Here is a 16,650-nt window from a genome sequence, read left to right as displayed (position 1 = left end):
GTCGTTATTTATCTTCAAAAAGGAGTGTTTAAATTTATCCAAACACCCAATTTTCATTCATGCACTTCGTTGGAGTTCCCATTGTATGCATGCAAAGTTTGGGGCCCCTCGGTTTCATGGTTTTGGAGTTATGGAGGAGACACTGACTGACACACACACACACACACACACACACACACACACACACACACACACACACACACACACACACACACACACACACACACACACACACACACCCACACACCCACACACACACACTCTGACATTTGCTCATATAGATTGTTGTTAAAGTCAATGACATGTCTATAATTTACTTTTGCAACCTCGATGCTGCTGATATGCTGGTTGTTGGCTCTTAATTCACTTTTAAATTTGTTCAAACTTAGACGGGGATCACCTGAAACTTTGGGGTTTCGTGATTTCTCCTCCCATGGTTCCCAACATAGATGTTACTATGGATCCAACAATTCCTTTATTCCACATTTTGCTAAAATATATAAATAGATTTCCTTCCCTTTGTGCAATATTGTTCAAATCTATGCATGCTTAAATCAGAGGATTGCTGACACTTTCATTTGTGCTCTTGTAAGTTGCACTTGAATTACTGCAGCTCTTTGTTCTTCATTTTTCGTATGCAGCACAAGGCTGTGGGGCAGCATTAGTTGAAGGCGTGGCTGTGCCATTGATGCAATGCCCTCTGTAAGTTATGGAAGGATTTTTGAATTTCTTTATGATGCCGGTGATAGCTCACCTATTCTTCGTGAAGGACACCATGGGATCTTCAACATCCACTAACTATTTCCAGCTGACGAGACACCAGCTTCATGAAGGATGGCACACATATTGATTAATCACTGCCTGAGAAACACCGTTATGACAGTTTATAGCTGGGCCGAGATTGAAACCCAGGCTAGACAGTTTAGAGGCGAGTGTGCGTACCGCTTGGCCATCCCGCTAGCCCACATGCTTCTCTCAAGTCCCTTCATCCTATTCTGACTATAATGGCAACCAGGCTTGTAGTTTCTGGACTGCTGACCAGTGGTTCTTTCTGCGACTGAGCATTCTTCAGATGTGCTCCCCAAATGTGGAACAAGTTTCCTTTTGAAAAATCACACTGCCTCGACTATTCCAGCTGCAAATCTTATAACATTGTTATATCCACCTTTTCTTCATGTTTACATTTTTTTTTACCTCATTTCTTTTGGAAAGCACTCTGAGATTCTCTACATAGGAAATTAATTATTTCTCCTGAGTCTGAATTCATCTGGCATTCCAACTGCTGACTTGGGAAGGAGCTTAATAGCTGACAGTTTAGCTCACTGTTATGATCTTTAATGGTTGACTGGACATAATATTAGATTCCACAGAGTCACCAAAAATATTCTTGAGTCTCTCTCCCTATCGAATGCAGTCTGTGGCTGCTGGTTGCATCATTGGGTGGGACGCGGCAATGCCGCTGATGCAGTGTCCCCCTTACCAGTACACTGGTACTCATTTTGCCGACCTGGGAAGGATGACAGGCTGAGTCAACCTCCTGGTGTATATTAATTCAGCGGCCTACGGGGCTTGAACTCAGGACCGTCGGATCCCAAGCAGCCACCCTAACCACTAAGCCAACACCATGCTTTATTCTTGAGTACCTGAGCTTAAAAAGTCACAATCTTTCATTTCAGCGCTCAGCTGATGGTATATCCAGCCAGCACAGAGCATTTTCTTTCATTAGCCATATTGGATTGAAGAAAAATATTAAATAATGTTTTCTCTGAAACCACTTAATGGATGTGAAACTTCACATTTATGATCTAGTTGTGATGTGGAATACATGTTTTAAATTTCAACTTGATCGGACGCATGGTCTGGCAGCCAGAATTATTTAATTATTACCCCCCCCCCGGAGGGAGGGAGCGGGATATTGTAATCGTTTGGTTTGTTTGTCTGTCTGTTAGCAACTTTACGGCAAAACGGCTTTAGCAAACACTATCAAATTTAATCCACAAGTTCGCAATGAACCTTGGACGACCCCATTAACTTTTGGGTCCAATTGGATCAAAGGTCAAGGTCACGAAAAGATCAAAATCGTTTTTCGCTCATAACTTCGTCAAAAATGATCTGATTTACTTCAAACTAAGCTTATAGTGAACCTTATTCTATTTGTCACTTGTAATCCTACCCATTCCTATAGTGAAAAATGCATTTTGTGAAGATCGGATGGGTCTGAAGTTTTGGGGGTCATGGTCATCGGTCAAAATTACAAATTTTCCATTAAAACTAAAACATGGTTACGAAAATACAACTTTACGGGAAAACGGCTGGCTCAAACACTGTCAAAATGTATCCACAGGTGGGTAATGAACCTCGGACGACCCCATTAACTTTTGGGTCCAATTCGGTCAAAGGTCAAGGTCAGGTCACGAAAAGGTCAAAATCGTTTTTCGCTCATAACTTCGTCAAAAATGGTTTAATTGACTTCAAACTAAGACTAAAATATTCCTTATTCTATTCCTTATAATGAACATTCAGGTTAAGGATATATCAAATTTAAATTTGATCCCCAAAATAATTTTATGCCTTAAATGGGTGGGATTTGTTGTGCCTGGCACTACTTGTTTTATATGGATTCTTTGTTTTGTTTTTTTATTTTGTTTTTTTTTGAATGACGCTCACTTGGTTGTGCCTGGATTGGTTTGAGGGTAGAGGAGAAGCAACTGAAATGTGAATCCTATCCAGGTTCCTCCTGATGACTTCATTTTTGCTTTTTTCTTGTTTGAGTTCCTTCTGATTATTCCAATGCAGGACTGTACCTATTTGGTCTTCCATTTGATTTGAATTGAATTTATTTTAATCCCATTCTAAATTCGATTGAATAATGAATAATAATAAAAAAAAACCGTCATGGGTCAGGGTCAGGTGTCCAATTAAAGCGGGACGTCTTGGTACTCGGTTATCACTGCCAGCAGTTATAAAGCGGCCGTTCTAATTATGTCTCTTATTAATTACGTAACACACCAGTACAATGTACTGTGTACTGAGTACACAAACACCACACAAAATACACCACACAAAAGTCCTGGCGAGGGTCTGCAATCTCTGATTTCTCTTTTTCTTGATTTTATGTGCATATCCGACTATGACGAGTAAGAATAGATACAAGTCTGAAGACAACGATGGTTCACGAGCGGTATTTGACAATGTAGATTGTTTCAGAAGTCAAGGATGACACAATGTGATAATGTTTGACCAAGTTATAAAAATGATCAACATGATGTGGTACGAGTGACAGGTTATGAGCTGCAAAATGTCGAAAACCCAGTTTCGTTCAACAACTTTTAAAAATTGACCTTTGCATAACCTTTAAAGGTCACAAAACAATGTTGTGGACATTAAAATAAGGAAACAGGATACGTGCTATAGCTTATTGGAGTTAGTTCGTCGAAGAAGGTCGAAAACCCGGTTTGATTCCCACAACTTTGAAAATTTGACCTTTGTGAACTTTAAAGGTCAAAGGTCAAGGATTATGACTTTTGGTGCAAAACTTCCTCTGGAACATTCCAGGAACAATATAACGTCATATAAGCTATATGACATTTCGCACTCATCAGATTATCCATACTTTGATGAAATCAGCGTAAAAACAAAGTTGAAGAGGGCGCCACGGGCAAGGTGTTCGAGATAGAGAAAAATGGTTTGAAGACTTTAGGTTGGGAATGACCTCAAGATTATGCATAAAAAATATTGTCATCCAAGCTCTCAAAGTTTGGGCGGTCGTATGATTTTATGTCAAAATTCGAAATTTTCTAAGTTCGTGACCTTGGGACGAAAATGAAAAGTCGAGCTCCGTGGGGCTATGCAGGTGCCATTGGGCTAACCAAATACCGAAACTGCTGTCAGATTCGACAAACCCCCTAGGAGAAGATGCAAATTGAAATCGGCTACCCCATAAAAACACATGTTTTTGGGCGTGGCTCCACTCATAATGGGCGCACCATGCCCATTTTCAGGAAAACACAACTAGATCATGATATAAACCTCCCACCAAAATTTTGTCAGGATCGGATCAAAACCCATGGAGCTATGCTCGAGGCAGACACAGACAGACAGCCAGACAGACAGACACACAACAATAACGAATATCTTGGTCACTTATTTTTTTCGTGAACCAAAAAATGACTTCAAATTGTGGTTGATCCGCCTTGAATTAAAGGGAAAATGGATGTTTCGGGCCTTACCCTTCATTGGAACGAAAAAGAGATCAATGTGGGCAGAGGTTCAAACAGGACCTGTTTGAGCCTCTACTCTCATTGGTCTCTCTTTTGCTCCGATGAAGCCAAAACGTCCACTTTTCCTTTTATTCAAGGTGGATCAACCACAATTTAGGGTAATTTTTATCTGTTCTTACTTCCTTTGCTGCCCACTATTTGTGTGCTGAAATTAGCGATTATATTATTTATGACAACAAGCTTACACTGTGATCTGTCCTTACTCACAGGAAATTCTGCTGTGGGTAAGACAGCACTGGTGCAGGCGTTCCATGGTGATGCAACCCTTTTTGCAAAAAACTACAATATGGTAGGACCATGTTTTTCCTCTATCTATCATTGAAATACACCTCATGGAATTGGATTGTTCAATTTAAAATATACTCCTTTGTGTTAAAACGCAGATTTGTGCGCTATTCTTGGCTACCAAAGACACCTCTTTCAGCTTTTTATATTTTTACGATTCCAAAATGAATTGACAAGTATACATGAGCATCAAGTATAACATTTCATGCTGACAGTTTGGCTCAGAGGTGGAAAGGTGGAAAGCAGCTTAACAAACTCTCTTCCTGTAATGAGTTGACAGACAAGGATGTTAGCATGATTATGGCATAATTTCTGTCATTGTTCCATCAGCAGCTGGCTTAGAACCATTGTCATTGTTCCATCCCTCCTGGAGCGGGAGGATTTTTTTTTTAAAGTGGTGTCATTTCCCCACCCTCAAGGCTCCCTCCGGGAGGGGTCAGTAGTTAAAGCACTTGCATTATGGCATATGTACAGGCGAAAATCGCAAGTCGTGGGGGCGGGGGGGGGGGGGATATATTTAATGCTCATGACCGGATTCTGGGTACACCGAGCATGTCTGCAAAATTTATTGGCCCAGACGTTTTTGATTCTATAATTGCCAACATACAGAGAATTGCCTTATTTTAGTGAAATACACACTGGAGTGAAAAGTATGACTCCACTTCAATTAATGCCAAGCTTTCTCAAATCACTATTTCAAACACAAATTTATCATAATATTGAAGATATGTATCCAAATTCTTTAATTCATTACAGTTATTATTGACTGACACTTTGTCTTAACAGAATACATGAAGGGTGAATACATTTGAGGGAAAGATAAAATTTATGTGAGCAGTCTGACTATACTCTGGAGTGCATTAAACACTGTTGGGAAAAGATTGAGTCAGACTTGATCCATAAACAAATTAAATAAATCCCAAATGGAGTTGATGCAGTTCTCAAGGCAAAAAGGCGGTCACACTGATTATTGATGATGTGAAAAGACCGATTTGATTTCTCCGATTATAATAAGTGTGGTTTTTCTTTGGAGTTCATGGAAATCACTTGAAAGTGCTTTTGGTTTCATATTACAATAATTACCTCCATCACCGAAGGTGGAAGGAGGTTATGTTTTCACCCCTGTCTGTCTGTTTATGTGTTTATTTGTGTGCAGGATATCTCAAAAAGTTGTCGATGGCTTCAGATTAAATTTGGAGGGCAGGTTCGGTGTGTGATAAGGACAAACTGATTAGATTTTGGTGAAGATCCAGATCCGGATCCAGCTATTAGGATTTTTAAAGTGATTCTTTACCATTGAGAGATCGGGCCAAAAACGATATTTAGCACGATATCTCAAAAAGTTATTGGGCCCGATATGTTCTACTGGATGTGGCAATGCGTGGCGAAGGTATGCACTCTACCGAGTGCCCTTCTAGTTTATTTTGTTATCACGTCTCAAATTTCCTCCTGGATTCATACTTTTGCACCCCACTGTTTGTGGTAAATGCAATGTGTCATTGAAACATGACATACAACAACCACCACCAACTCAGCTTTTCAAAACTCAATTAGACATGGTGGTTAATGCCGAATTGTTTTCGGCTATTGTTGTTACCTTACAAGAAGTGACATCATTTTTAACCGGTGTTTGACTGTGCTATTGACCATGTCATTGGTTTTATTGCAGGAAAAGTGTTTTCACCTATATGTGACTTTCGACATGACGTACTCCACCCCAGAATGCTTGGTGTGTGTGTGTGTGCGTAGAAACCCTATAAACGGTGGTGTTTGGGGCAACATAAAGTATATCGTGTGTGTTACCTAAAATAGCTCACAAAGCTTCTTGAAGAAGCTGAAAATACTTGGAAAAGTACCTGAGAGAAAGACCTGTGCCGCTGTACAACAGAAGACATGGAGAACTTTCTCAGTTTGCCGAACGGGCAGCTGCTTGTACTGAAAACTCCCGACCAGGTGGACCAGTGCAAGACCCGAGTGGACGAGTGTGTGCTACACAACCCCCTGACGGATCACTCCCAGTGAATGAACTCTGAACCTTATGGGACTGCCTCCTGTGAACATTGCTGGCTCAGTGATTTATTTAATGGACCTCTGCAATTGGAAAGACTATGCTGTGCGTCATTACCAAGTAACGGCAACCAACTCTTTGGCAAAGGACATCGTTGCAATGTGAAAATATACAAAGCTTGTGCCAGCTATATTTACGTCAGAGCTGGATTATGAGGTAGACTTCCCTGAGGAAGACACCGTATCTGGTTTGGGTGCTTCTGAACACTGATGGGAAGGACATACTGTATCTGTGGAAGGTACAGGGTAACGTTAAAGTGATGATATTGTTACGGATCTGGAAACCATTTGCATTTAACATACAGATGTCCCAAAAGTCAGTTGTGTCATTAAGTATGTGTGCAGTCAGATCCCTTTCCTTTTGTCTAGTGGGATAATCGAAGGCGTGCCTTGCGATTTCTTTTTAGTTAGGTTATTAAATATTTATATCCAACGAACCCTCCAATGAACAACCAACAACCATTCCATTCCCCATCACGATCCACTACCCACCCGCTGTCTACAAGCACTCTGACTTGCCAAGGCAGGGTCTTGCAGCCGTTCATTGCCGCTTCCACCAACGTTCCTTCCACAAACGTTGTAACTCTTGCACGACGGCCTGTGCAACATTGATACTGTTACTCGTCAAGTATGAACCCACGTGGAAGACTGGCTGGGGTTTCCCGGCAGGGGCCGTGGCAGTGTTGATACTGTTACTCGTCGAGTGTGGGCCCGCGTGGAGGAGTGGCTGGGGTTTCCCGGCAGGGGCCAAGGCCCCACCCCAGAAAGGAGGGCCGTAGGACCTGTCCATTCAGAGGCGGACAGCGAGGTGTGTTCACCAAGGCCCCTCCCCGCTGAGGGAGGTCCATAAATTCCCGAGCACTCTCTGAGGCAGGTGGTCTTTTGGAGGTCTTGGGTGGTCTTTTTGAGGTCTTGGATGGTCTTTTTGAGGTCTTGGAGGGTCTTTTGAGGTCTTGGAGAATCTTTTTGGGGTCTTGGAGAGTCTTTTAAAAGTTCTTTTGAAGAGTTCTTGGTGGGCGTCGAGGCGGCAAACGTGTCTCTGCTGGCCCTTTTCGAGGAAGGGAAGAGCGACCCCCACCTCCCTCCCTGGACCCTGGCCATTCACCACCCGAGCTCCACCATGAACCTAGAGTCCCACACGTGCGACTGGGGACCAAACCAGTGACCATTGTCAGGTGCCGCAGCATGGAGCATGCCTTTCCTCCGACGGTCAGGTGCATGACCGAACTCTGGCCCCCAGCTTGTCTCTCTCCACGGCTGTGAGGGTCCAATAAAGACTCTGGGTTTCTTTTCATTGTGTGTGTGTGTGTGTGTGTGTGTGTGTGTGTGTGTGTGTGTGTGTGTGTGTGTGTGTGTGTGTGTGTGTGTGTCTGTCTGCGTGTGGGCCCGTCTTTAAGTAAAACTAAATAAGTGTTTTTGGATCATTGTAAATACTTCTTGCATATTCGTGTTCAGTCTTGCTTTGTGTCTTCATTTACTGTAAATAAAACTTGTCAGAAATGCCCCCAGTTCGTTTCTGTCCCTTTTTGAATTGGTCCAGCATGGTTCAGATCTGAGTTTAGGTCGGGTTTTATCCCCGATAACACTGAACAAAAAATTTTTTTACTGGAGATGTGTAAAGTGATTTAGACTAATTTGGGTACGCTGATTTCAAAAATCATAACCGTTTTGCTGTATCACGTCAGGATTTTCAGTAACAGAAATATTCCCATTGCCTAGAAGTCAGGATTTCAATGAAATTTACAAAAATTCATTTATTCATTTATTTCATCATGAATGCTTCAAAATTATAGAAATTACAGAAAAATTCCACTAGAATGTAATTAAAAATGCTTTAGGCATTTGGCTTTGCGTTTGTGCTGCTCTGTGTCAGTTTCACGATGCAGGAACCAGCAGAAATCGCCCATCATGTTCGGGTTGTGCCGCCCTTGGTAACGCGTCTCCATGAGTGAAATCTCTTGGTGGAATCGCTCGCCGTGCTCGTCCGAGACTGCTCCCAAGTTGTCAGGGAAGAAGTTCAGGTGCTGGTGTAGGAAATGGATTTTCAGGGACATCCTGGAGCCAAGTTTCCTGAAGGACTCCAGCAGCTGCTGCACTATTTCTTCATAGTTGTCCGCGCGCTCGTTCCCCAAGAAGTTGTCCATCACAGCTTTGAAGCTCCTCCACGCTGCCAGCTCTTTGGGGTTTAGAGTTGTCGTAAAAGTTTCATCCTTCATAATCTGTCGGATTTGCGGTCCAACAAAGACACCAGCCTTGATCTTGGCCTCCGACAAGGTGTTGCCAAACTTTTCCTTGAGGTATAAAAACCCACGCCCATTCAGATCCATTGCCCGTACAAAACTTTTCATCAAGCCGAGCTTTATGTGGAGTGGTGGAAGGAAAACCTTGGCTGGGTCGACAAGGGCGACATGCTTCACGTTGTGTCGACCAGGTACATGCTCTTTTCGCTCTTCCCAATCTTTCTTCGTCCAGTGATTCTTGTCGTCTCTGCTATCCCAGAGACAAAGTAAGCACATGTATTTCGTGTAGCCTGACTGCAGCCCTAACAACAGCGCCACCACTTTCAAATCTCCGCAGATGTGCCAGTTGAAGTCATTGTACTTGATGGAATCAAGCAGCTGCCGCATAGTCTCATAGGTCTCTGTCATGCCGAACGCGTGAGCCAGTGGGACTGATGGTTTCTCGTTGCCATTGTGGAGCAAAACAGCCTTCAAGCTGTTCTTCCCCGAGTCGATGAAGAGGCGCCAGTCTGCAGGATCGTGATCACACCCAAGTTCTTTCAACAGACCGTTGATGTCACTGCAGAATGTCATCGTGTCTTCCATCTCAAAGAACTCAGCCATGTCTCTGTGACGTGCTCTGAACAAGGATATATTGGTGTTAGGTTCAAGTAGATTCCACTGCTGCAGCCTTGATCCAAGCAGCTCTGCCTTCGCCTTTGACAGCGAGAGATCTCTTACAAGATCATTTAAGTCTCCCTGGTTCAGAAGGTGTGATTCTTGAGTGTCGGGTTCAAAAGGTTCATCATCACCATCCTCTTCACCACTGCTTACAGCTATGTTCTGATCAGCTGGAGGTGTTGGAACGGGGTTCTCGTCATCATGAGGCACAGGTTTACGAGCAGAGACGCAGTCAGCGTACTTGATGTGACCTTTATTCTTCTTGTTGAAGCCGGCGATGCTTGTGCAGCAGAAATAACAATCATCATGATGATTCTGCGGCTCACGCCATATCATGGGCACCGCAAATGGCATGCTCGCGCGCTTGCCCACCAACCACTGAGTCAAGGTTGTGTGACAGCTTGTGCAGCAGATGTGTGGTGCCCAGCTCTGTTCTTGGTCCCCCACCTTACACCCGAAATAGTGAAAGTAGGCGGCCTTCATTTTCACTGCTGTAGATATACTTCGCTGTTGATCTTTTTTGGTATACCGACCACAGACATAACAGAAGTTGTCAGGATGATTGGTACAGGAACGCCTACTCATCTTTATCTGAAAGAAAGAAATATAACACAAGTTAACAACAATTGTACGAAATAGACATGTTAAAGACGTATGTAAATTTCATTGAAATCCTGACTTCTAGGCAATGGGAATATTTCTGTTCCTGAAAATCCTGACGTGATACAGCAAAACGGTTATGATTTTTGAAATCAGCGTACCCAAATTAGTCTTAATCACTTTACACATCTCCAGTAAAAAAAAAATTTTGAAATTTGTTGTTCAGTGTAATCCATTCATTCCAGCCGGCACAGCTTTGGCAGTTTCCGCTCGGCTGCACCCGAACCGGAGTTGGTAGTCGGTAGTTGGAACTCTGCCGCAGTCGGTAGAGTGACCCGGTTCGAGCAAGACGTGCCGAGAGCGTGGTTTCCCCGGTAGTCTAAATCTCGTAGTTAATTAGGTAAATTGGTTTTAGACAAATATTAATAGACCCGACGCTACACGGTTGAAATATTGGCGTCCACGGTTGGTTAGACCAGTGCTTCTCAAACTATCTGATGTGGCAGACCGACAGGTTTTTTTTTTCCAATGTGCCAGGGACCGGTACCATATTTGTGCCATATTATTATTATCCCGCCCCCTCCCGGAGGGAGGGAGCGGGATATTGTAATCGTCCGGTTTGTTTGTCTGTTTGTTTGTCTGTCTGTCTGTTAGCAACTTTGCGGAAAAACGGCTTTAGCCGGAAACGGAAAAACGGCTTGTACTATCAAATTTAATCCACAGGTGGGCAATGAACCTTGGACGACCCCTTTAACTTTTGGATCCAATTGGATCAAAGGTCAAGGTCAAGGTCACAAAAAGATCAAAATCGTTTTTCGCTCATAACTTCGTCAAAAATGATCTGATTTACTTCAAACTAAGCTTTTTGTGAACCTTATTCTATTTGTCACTTATAATCCTACCCATTCCTATCGTGAAAAATGCATATTTGTGAAGATAGGTATGGTCCGAAGTTTTGGGGGTCATGGTCATCGGTCAAAATTACAAATTTTCCATTAAAACTAAAACATGGTTACGAAAATACAACTTTACGGGAAAACGGCTGGCTCAAACACTGTCAAAATGTATCCACAGGTGGGTAATGAACCTCGGACGACCCCATTAACTTTTGGGTCCAATTAGGTCAAAGGTCAAGGTCAGGTCACGAAAAGGTCAAAATCTTTTTCGCTCATAACTTCGTCAAAATGGTTTAATTGACTTCAAACTAAGACTAAAATATTCCTTATTCTATTCATTATAATCAGCATTCAGGTTAAGGATATATCATATTTAAATTTGATCCCCAAAATAACTTTATGCCTTAAATGGGCGGGATTTGTTGTGCCTGGCACCACTTGTTCTTTATGATCCGAGAAAATAGTTTGAACATCCGTAGTAATATTAATTTATACCAGAAAAATATTAAAATATAATGAATATAATAAAAGTTGACATTTTTTGTATATATTTTGTATTATATATATATATATATATGTATATATATATGTATATATATATATATGTAAATATATATGTATATATATATATATATATATATATATATATATATATATATATATATATATATATATATATATATATAGACTTCTCTCTTTTTCGTATTTTTAATTTATCGGCTTAAATAGATTTTTTTTTCAAGATTTTATACATTTTCATTTTATGCATTACATGTTATATATTATGATAATGTGAAACTGGAAACTCTCCACGGACCGGCAGTCAATGACTCGCGTACTGGTACCGGTCCGCGTACCACCACTTTGAGTAGTACTGGGTTAGACGATCCGCCGGCTCGCGGAGTTATCCGAGTGACGGCCTACAATTCCGGGGAGTTTGGTGGGAGACGACGCAAGCTTTCCCCACCTCGTGGTCGTTCTTGCCACCGACCCCCGGCCCACAACAATATTTACTCTTAATCATGTTTCGGGGGGGAGGGTTCAGAGGACTGTTATGAATATAGTTTGTTTGGTGCAGGGCCACAAGAGGAATTGTACTAGATTTTGGCAACTATTGCTAAAAGGAGAAGTGCATGCGTGCGTGTGTCCGTGCACGTGTGTGTGCATGCGTGTGCGTGTTTTTTTTCTGTTTTATTAAATATCCACTGCGGCCGTTGCCGTTCACTTGTATTAACAAGAAATGATAGGAACTCAACACCTATAATCCATGGATATTTCTCGTCGTTCCTATTTTTCCACGAGTCCGACTTGCATCCAGGAACATAATATTTTATGGTTAACCATTTTTAAATTGCCACTCTTATATTTAAATGCTGTAAATTATGTTTAAAAGACTATGTGACTTACAGATTCCATGCTCTTGCAACAGCAGGTTTAAAATGCCTGGACGAGCAGAAATGTTTCACTGAAAACGCAAACACAGCACATGCGCGAAAGGCCCTGTTGGCATTCATATGTCCTTTCGAAAGTCGCGTAGAGTATAATACTCATTTACGCATTCATTGAAGATCAAAAGCCTACGATTTATATTCGCATGATCGTCTTCTCATTCTCAGGTGCAGCATCTGGCTACTGGTTGCATAATTTGTGGGAGTGTGGCTGTGTCGCTGATTCAGTGTCCCCTATAGGCTAGTAGGGCAGGAATTTCGAATTTGGCCAGAGTGCTAGTGACGTTTGTCTCGTCTTTGCGATAGTCATTGTAGGATCTTTAACATCCACCAGCATCTTTACCATCCACCATCAAACACTGCTAGCAAATGGGCCCCCAGCTTAGTGTTCCATCGAACAGATGGCACAGTCATTGATGTAACTCTCTGCCTGCAAAATGCAGGGGTGACGGTTTGTAATTAGGCCAGGAATTGAACCTAGAATAGATAGCTCAAAGCTGAGTGTGCTACATCTGAGCTACCCTGCCAACCCTTTCCCTCTTAGTTTTGTAAGCACAGGGTATCTTTGTAGGTATTTTTGCAGAAAGAAGAGGTCTATGGGATAAAGTAAGCCTGACTCGTGGCTAGGATGATAAGTTGTGAAGTGGTGAGGTAGCAGTGATGGGATTTTTGAGAGTTATTGAATGCCTGTCAGGAATATAAGCTTGCCTGTTCTCAGAAAGTGTGGCCTTCTCTGCTTGAATTCTGAAGTTGTCGTGCTGTTATAGGCCTTTAATTTGAATAACCAGACTAAGTCACCCTCCTCAAATGCACCACATTTACCTCTGGAAGATCATTGTTCCGAACTTAATGTTTGAGGCTAACGCTGTCATGTACAGAAATGAAGAGAGCACAGCGGTTCGTAAAGCATTGCACTTGCGGCCCTGGAAATAAGTTTCATCCTTCAGATGGCACGGCTCGGGCAGTGCCAAACTGCAATCAGTAATCATTCAAACAGTGAAGAATCACTCGATACATAAACGAGTCGTGCACACACGAGAAGGCTTTTTATAAAAGAATAACATATTTTCAACGAACTCGTTTAGCAAGGCTTTAATCAATATCCTCCTGACTGTGTTGGACAGGCCAATTCTCCAAGATTGCAAGTTTTTTTGAAGGCAGACAACGATATAGATTAAGGTGGAGAATCCTTAGATATGGAATATATATATATATATATATATATATATATATATATATATATATATATACATATATATATATATATATATATATATATATATATATAGTGAAATTATATATTTTTGTATTAGGCACGATGGAATTGTAGGGATTATTTACATGTGAATATATTGCAGCTGTAGAAAAGAGAGAAGCAGAAAGTTATTGAAGTCTAGAAAAGCAATGCATACCAAAAATTAAACGTTGCAATTCACTGGGGCATTGATACATTCCATGACACCCTATAGGTAGTTCTGGACACAGAAAATACATTAAAAACAAAACCTCCCCTTCTTTGTCATTGTGCAAGGCATAAGAGTGGAAGACCAATATTTCTTAGATTAAGTCGTTTGTCCTATGAGATGGATTAACCTCACCAATATGCCACTGGTTTAAGAATTCATCAAACTGGCCAAGCAGCATTATAATCTGCAGCTCAGTTTATCTTTGGGGGCCATATATCAATGTGACGGGTCCAAATTATTCAGCCGATGTTAACAATAACACTTCCCAGTTATTGCTGTCTCTCTGTGTCTGTGTCTCTGTATGTTTGTCTCTCTCTCTCTCTCTCTCTCTCTCTCTCTCTCTCTCTCTCTCTCTCTCTCTCTCTCTCTCTCTCTCTCTCTCTCTCTCTCTCTCTCTCTCTCTCTCTCTCTCTCTCTCTCTCTCTCTCTCTCTCTCTCTCTCTCTCTCTCTCTCTCTCTCTCTCTCTCTCTCTCTCTCTCTCTCTCTCTCTCTCTCTCTCTCTCTCTCTCTCTCTCTCTCTCTCTCTCTCTCTCTCTCTCTCTCTCTCTCTCTCTCTCTCTCTCTTTTTCTTTTCTCTTTTCTCTTTTCTCTTTTCTCTTTTCTCTTTTCTCTTTTCTCTTTTTTCTTTTCTCTTTTCTCTTTTCTCTTTTCTTTCTCTTTTCTCTCTCTCTCTCTCTTTCTTTTCTCTCTCTCTCTCTCTTTCTCTCTCTCTCTCTTTTCTTTCTCTCTTTCTCTTTTCTTTCTCTCTTTTCTCTTTTCTTTCTCTCTCTCTCTTTTCTTTCTCTCTCTCTCTCTTTCTCTCTCTCTCTCTTTCTCACACACACACACACACACACACACACACACACACACACACACACACACACACACACACACACACACACACACACACACACTGATGTATTATACTGAGCGTTGGTGCTGCCTGAGCAAGGGTTATACTGGGTGGTTTGCTATTGCTTTCCGAGCAGGAAATTGCAATTTGTTAATGATGCTAAATTACAAATGTTCTCCGCTAAATGATGGCTCGCCGAGTCTTCTTGAAAGACACCGTGGAGGCTTTTAACGTCCACCAACTAATGCCGGCAGAAGGGATGCTCGTTTAACGTCCATCCGAGGGATGGCACACACATTGATGAATCATCACCGGGATGACAGTTTATAGCTGGTTCGAGCTTCGAATCCAGGCTAGACAGCTTTGAGGCGAGTGTGCGTACCTCGAGTCTTGGCCATCCTGCCAGCCCAGTTACTGCTCTATATCTGGATTATTCTTTCTTTCTTTATCACCTCCACTTAATTAATTGTACATTGACTCAAAGCATAAAATAAATTGTATAACCTTTCTCCAAATAAAGGTTCTTTATTACAATGGTGCTATTTTGACCTGTTGCTGCACTATCACAAATGAAACTGCAGGGTGGCAGAAAGTTGCTTTTCCCTTCCCCAGTAAAGCATTCGTTCTTAGTGACTCCACAAATGCCACATGAAATGTCTAAGAGGTCTTGGCAATGAATTAGGTGGTGCGAGGAGAATGATAGAGTGCTTACAGATACAATGACTGACTAATTATTGAAAGTACTGCACAATAAAACCTGTATATTAAACGTTTTAAGAACAAATTCTTTACTGGGAAGGGGTAAAGCAACTTTTGGGTAACCATGTAGAAAGAGCTATTAGAGGTTGCAGACCCTCGCCAGGACTTGTTTTGTGTGGTGTTCTGTGTGTCTTTGTGTGCTGGTGTGTTTGTGTGGTGTGTCAACGATGCATTGACGATGTAGGTCGATGTTGATACAACGGACAAACAGAACTTTTCCGTTTTCTTGTGGAGATTCACATTTCAATCGGATGTATTGTATAGTTTGCACACATACATATTTTATAGATGCACATATTTTACTGATAGAAATGTATTTTTATAGTTCGGACTTGATGGATGCACTCACATTCCTAATCATCATCAGCTGTTTTCAGTCCACTGCTGCACGAATGTCTCAGCATGTTTATGCCATGTTGCTCTGTCTCTTGCTTTATTGTTCCAATTAACTTCAATTGATCCAATATTTGTCCATCTATCCATCCATTGGGACCTTACTCTGTGCAGAGCGTTGGTGCTGCCTAAGCAGTCTCCTTGGCTTATTGGGCACAATCCTGGACAGGTCACCACTCCGACACAGGATACCAGCAAGCTGGCACTCATTTTGTTGACCTCAGAAGGATGACAGGCAGAGTCAACCCCAGCTGATATTAATTCAGCATCCAAGTGGGATTTGAACTCAGGATCCTCGGATCCCAAGCCCTCCCCCTAACCATTAAGCCAACACCAGGCATGCACCCTCCTCCCACACCTCTTTCTCTCTTTTTTTTCGGTCTCTCGGTCTCTCTGTCTCTGTGTCTGTCTCTCTCTCTCTCCATCTTAACGTTATTAATACGCGTACTTTATAGACATACTCGTATTGTAATAGAATGTACTTTATAGATGTACTCACATTCTAATTGTACATACTTGAAAGTGGTACTCAGTTGGAAAAATATAACGTAATATTGGTTACCACCAGGTGACATTTGTGGCCCACATTATGTGTGGATGGACAGACAGACAGACAGACAGATAGACAGACAGACAAACAAACGGACCCAAATGCAATACCTTTTCCTCTGGTGAGATTAATGAGAGAGATAGGGACAGGCTGAAAAATTGTTTACATCG

The 16,650-nt window shown here is 41.8% G+C and overlaps 1 protein-coding gene across 4 annotated transcripts in view; it reads left to right on the top strand.

The window, feature by feature from the left end:
• Positions 1-16,650, top strand: part of LOC147021545 (intraflagellar transport protein 27 homolog) — an 80,266-nt gene that overhangs the window by 28,688 nt on the left and 34,928 nt on the right. For all 4 annotated transcript variants that reach the window (XM_085891584.1, XM_085891583.1, XM_085891581.1 and 1 more), the window contains exon 2: positions 4,490-4,569. In XM_085891584.1, coding sequence (XP_085747710.1) covers positions 4,490-4,569 — 80 coding nt within the window. The remainder of the gene's footprint in view (positions 1-4,489; positions 4,570-16,650) is intronic.

This window comes from Eptatretus burgeri, chromosome 8 (genome assembly GCF_056783735.1).
Source record: "Eptatretus burgeri isolate ZD-2024b chromosome 8, Ebu_testis_v1, whole genome shotgun sequence".
Classification (NCBI taxonomy): domain Eukaryota; kingdom Metazoa; phylum Chordata; class Myxini; order Myxiniformes; family Myxinidae; genus Eptatretus; species Eptatretus burgeri.
Note: the sequence above shows the minus strand (reverse complement) of the source record. Positions and strands in the feature narration are given on the sequence as shown.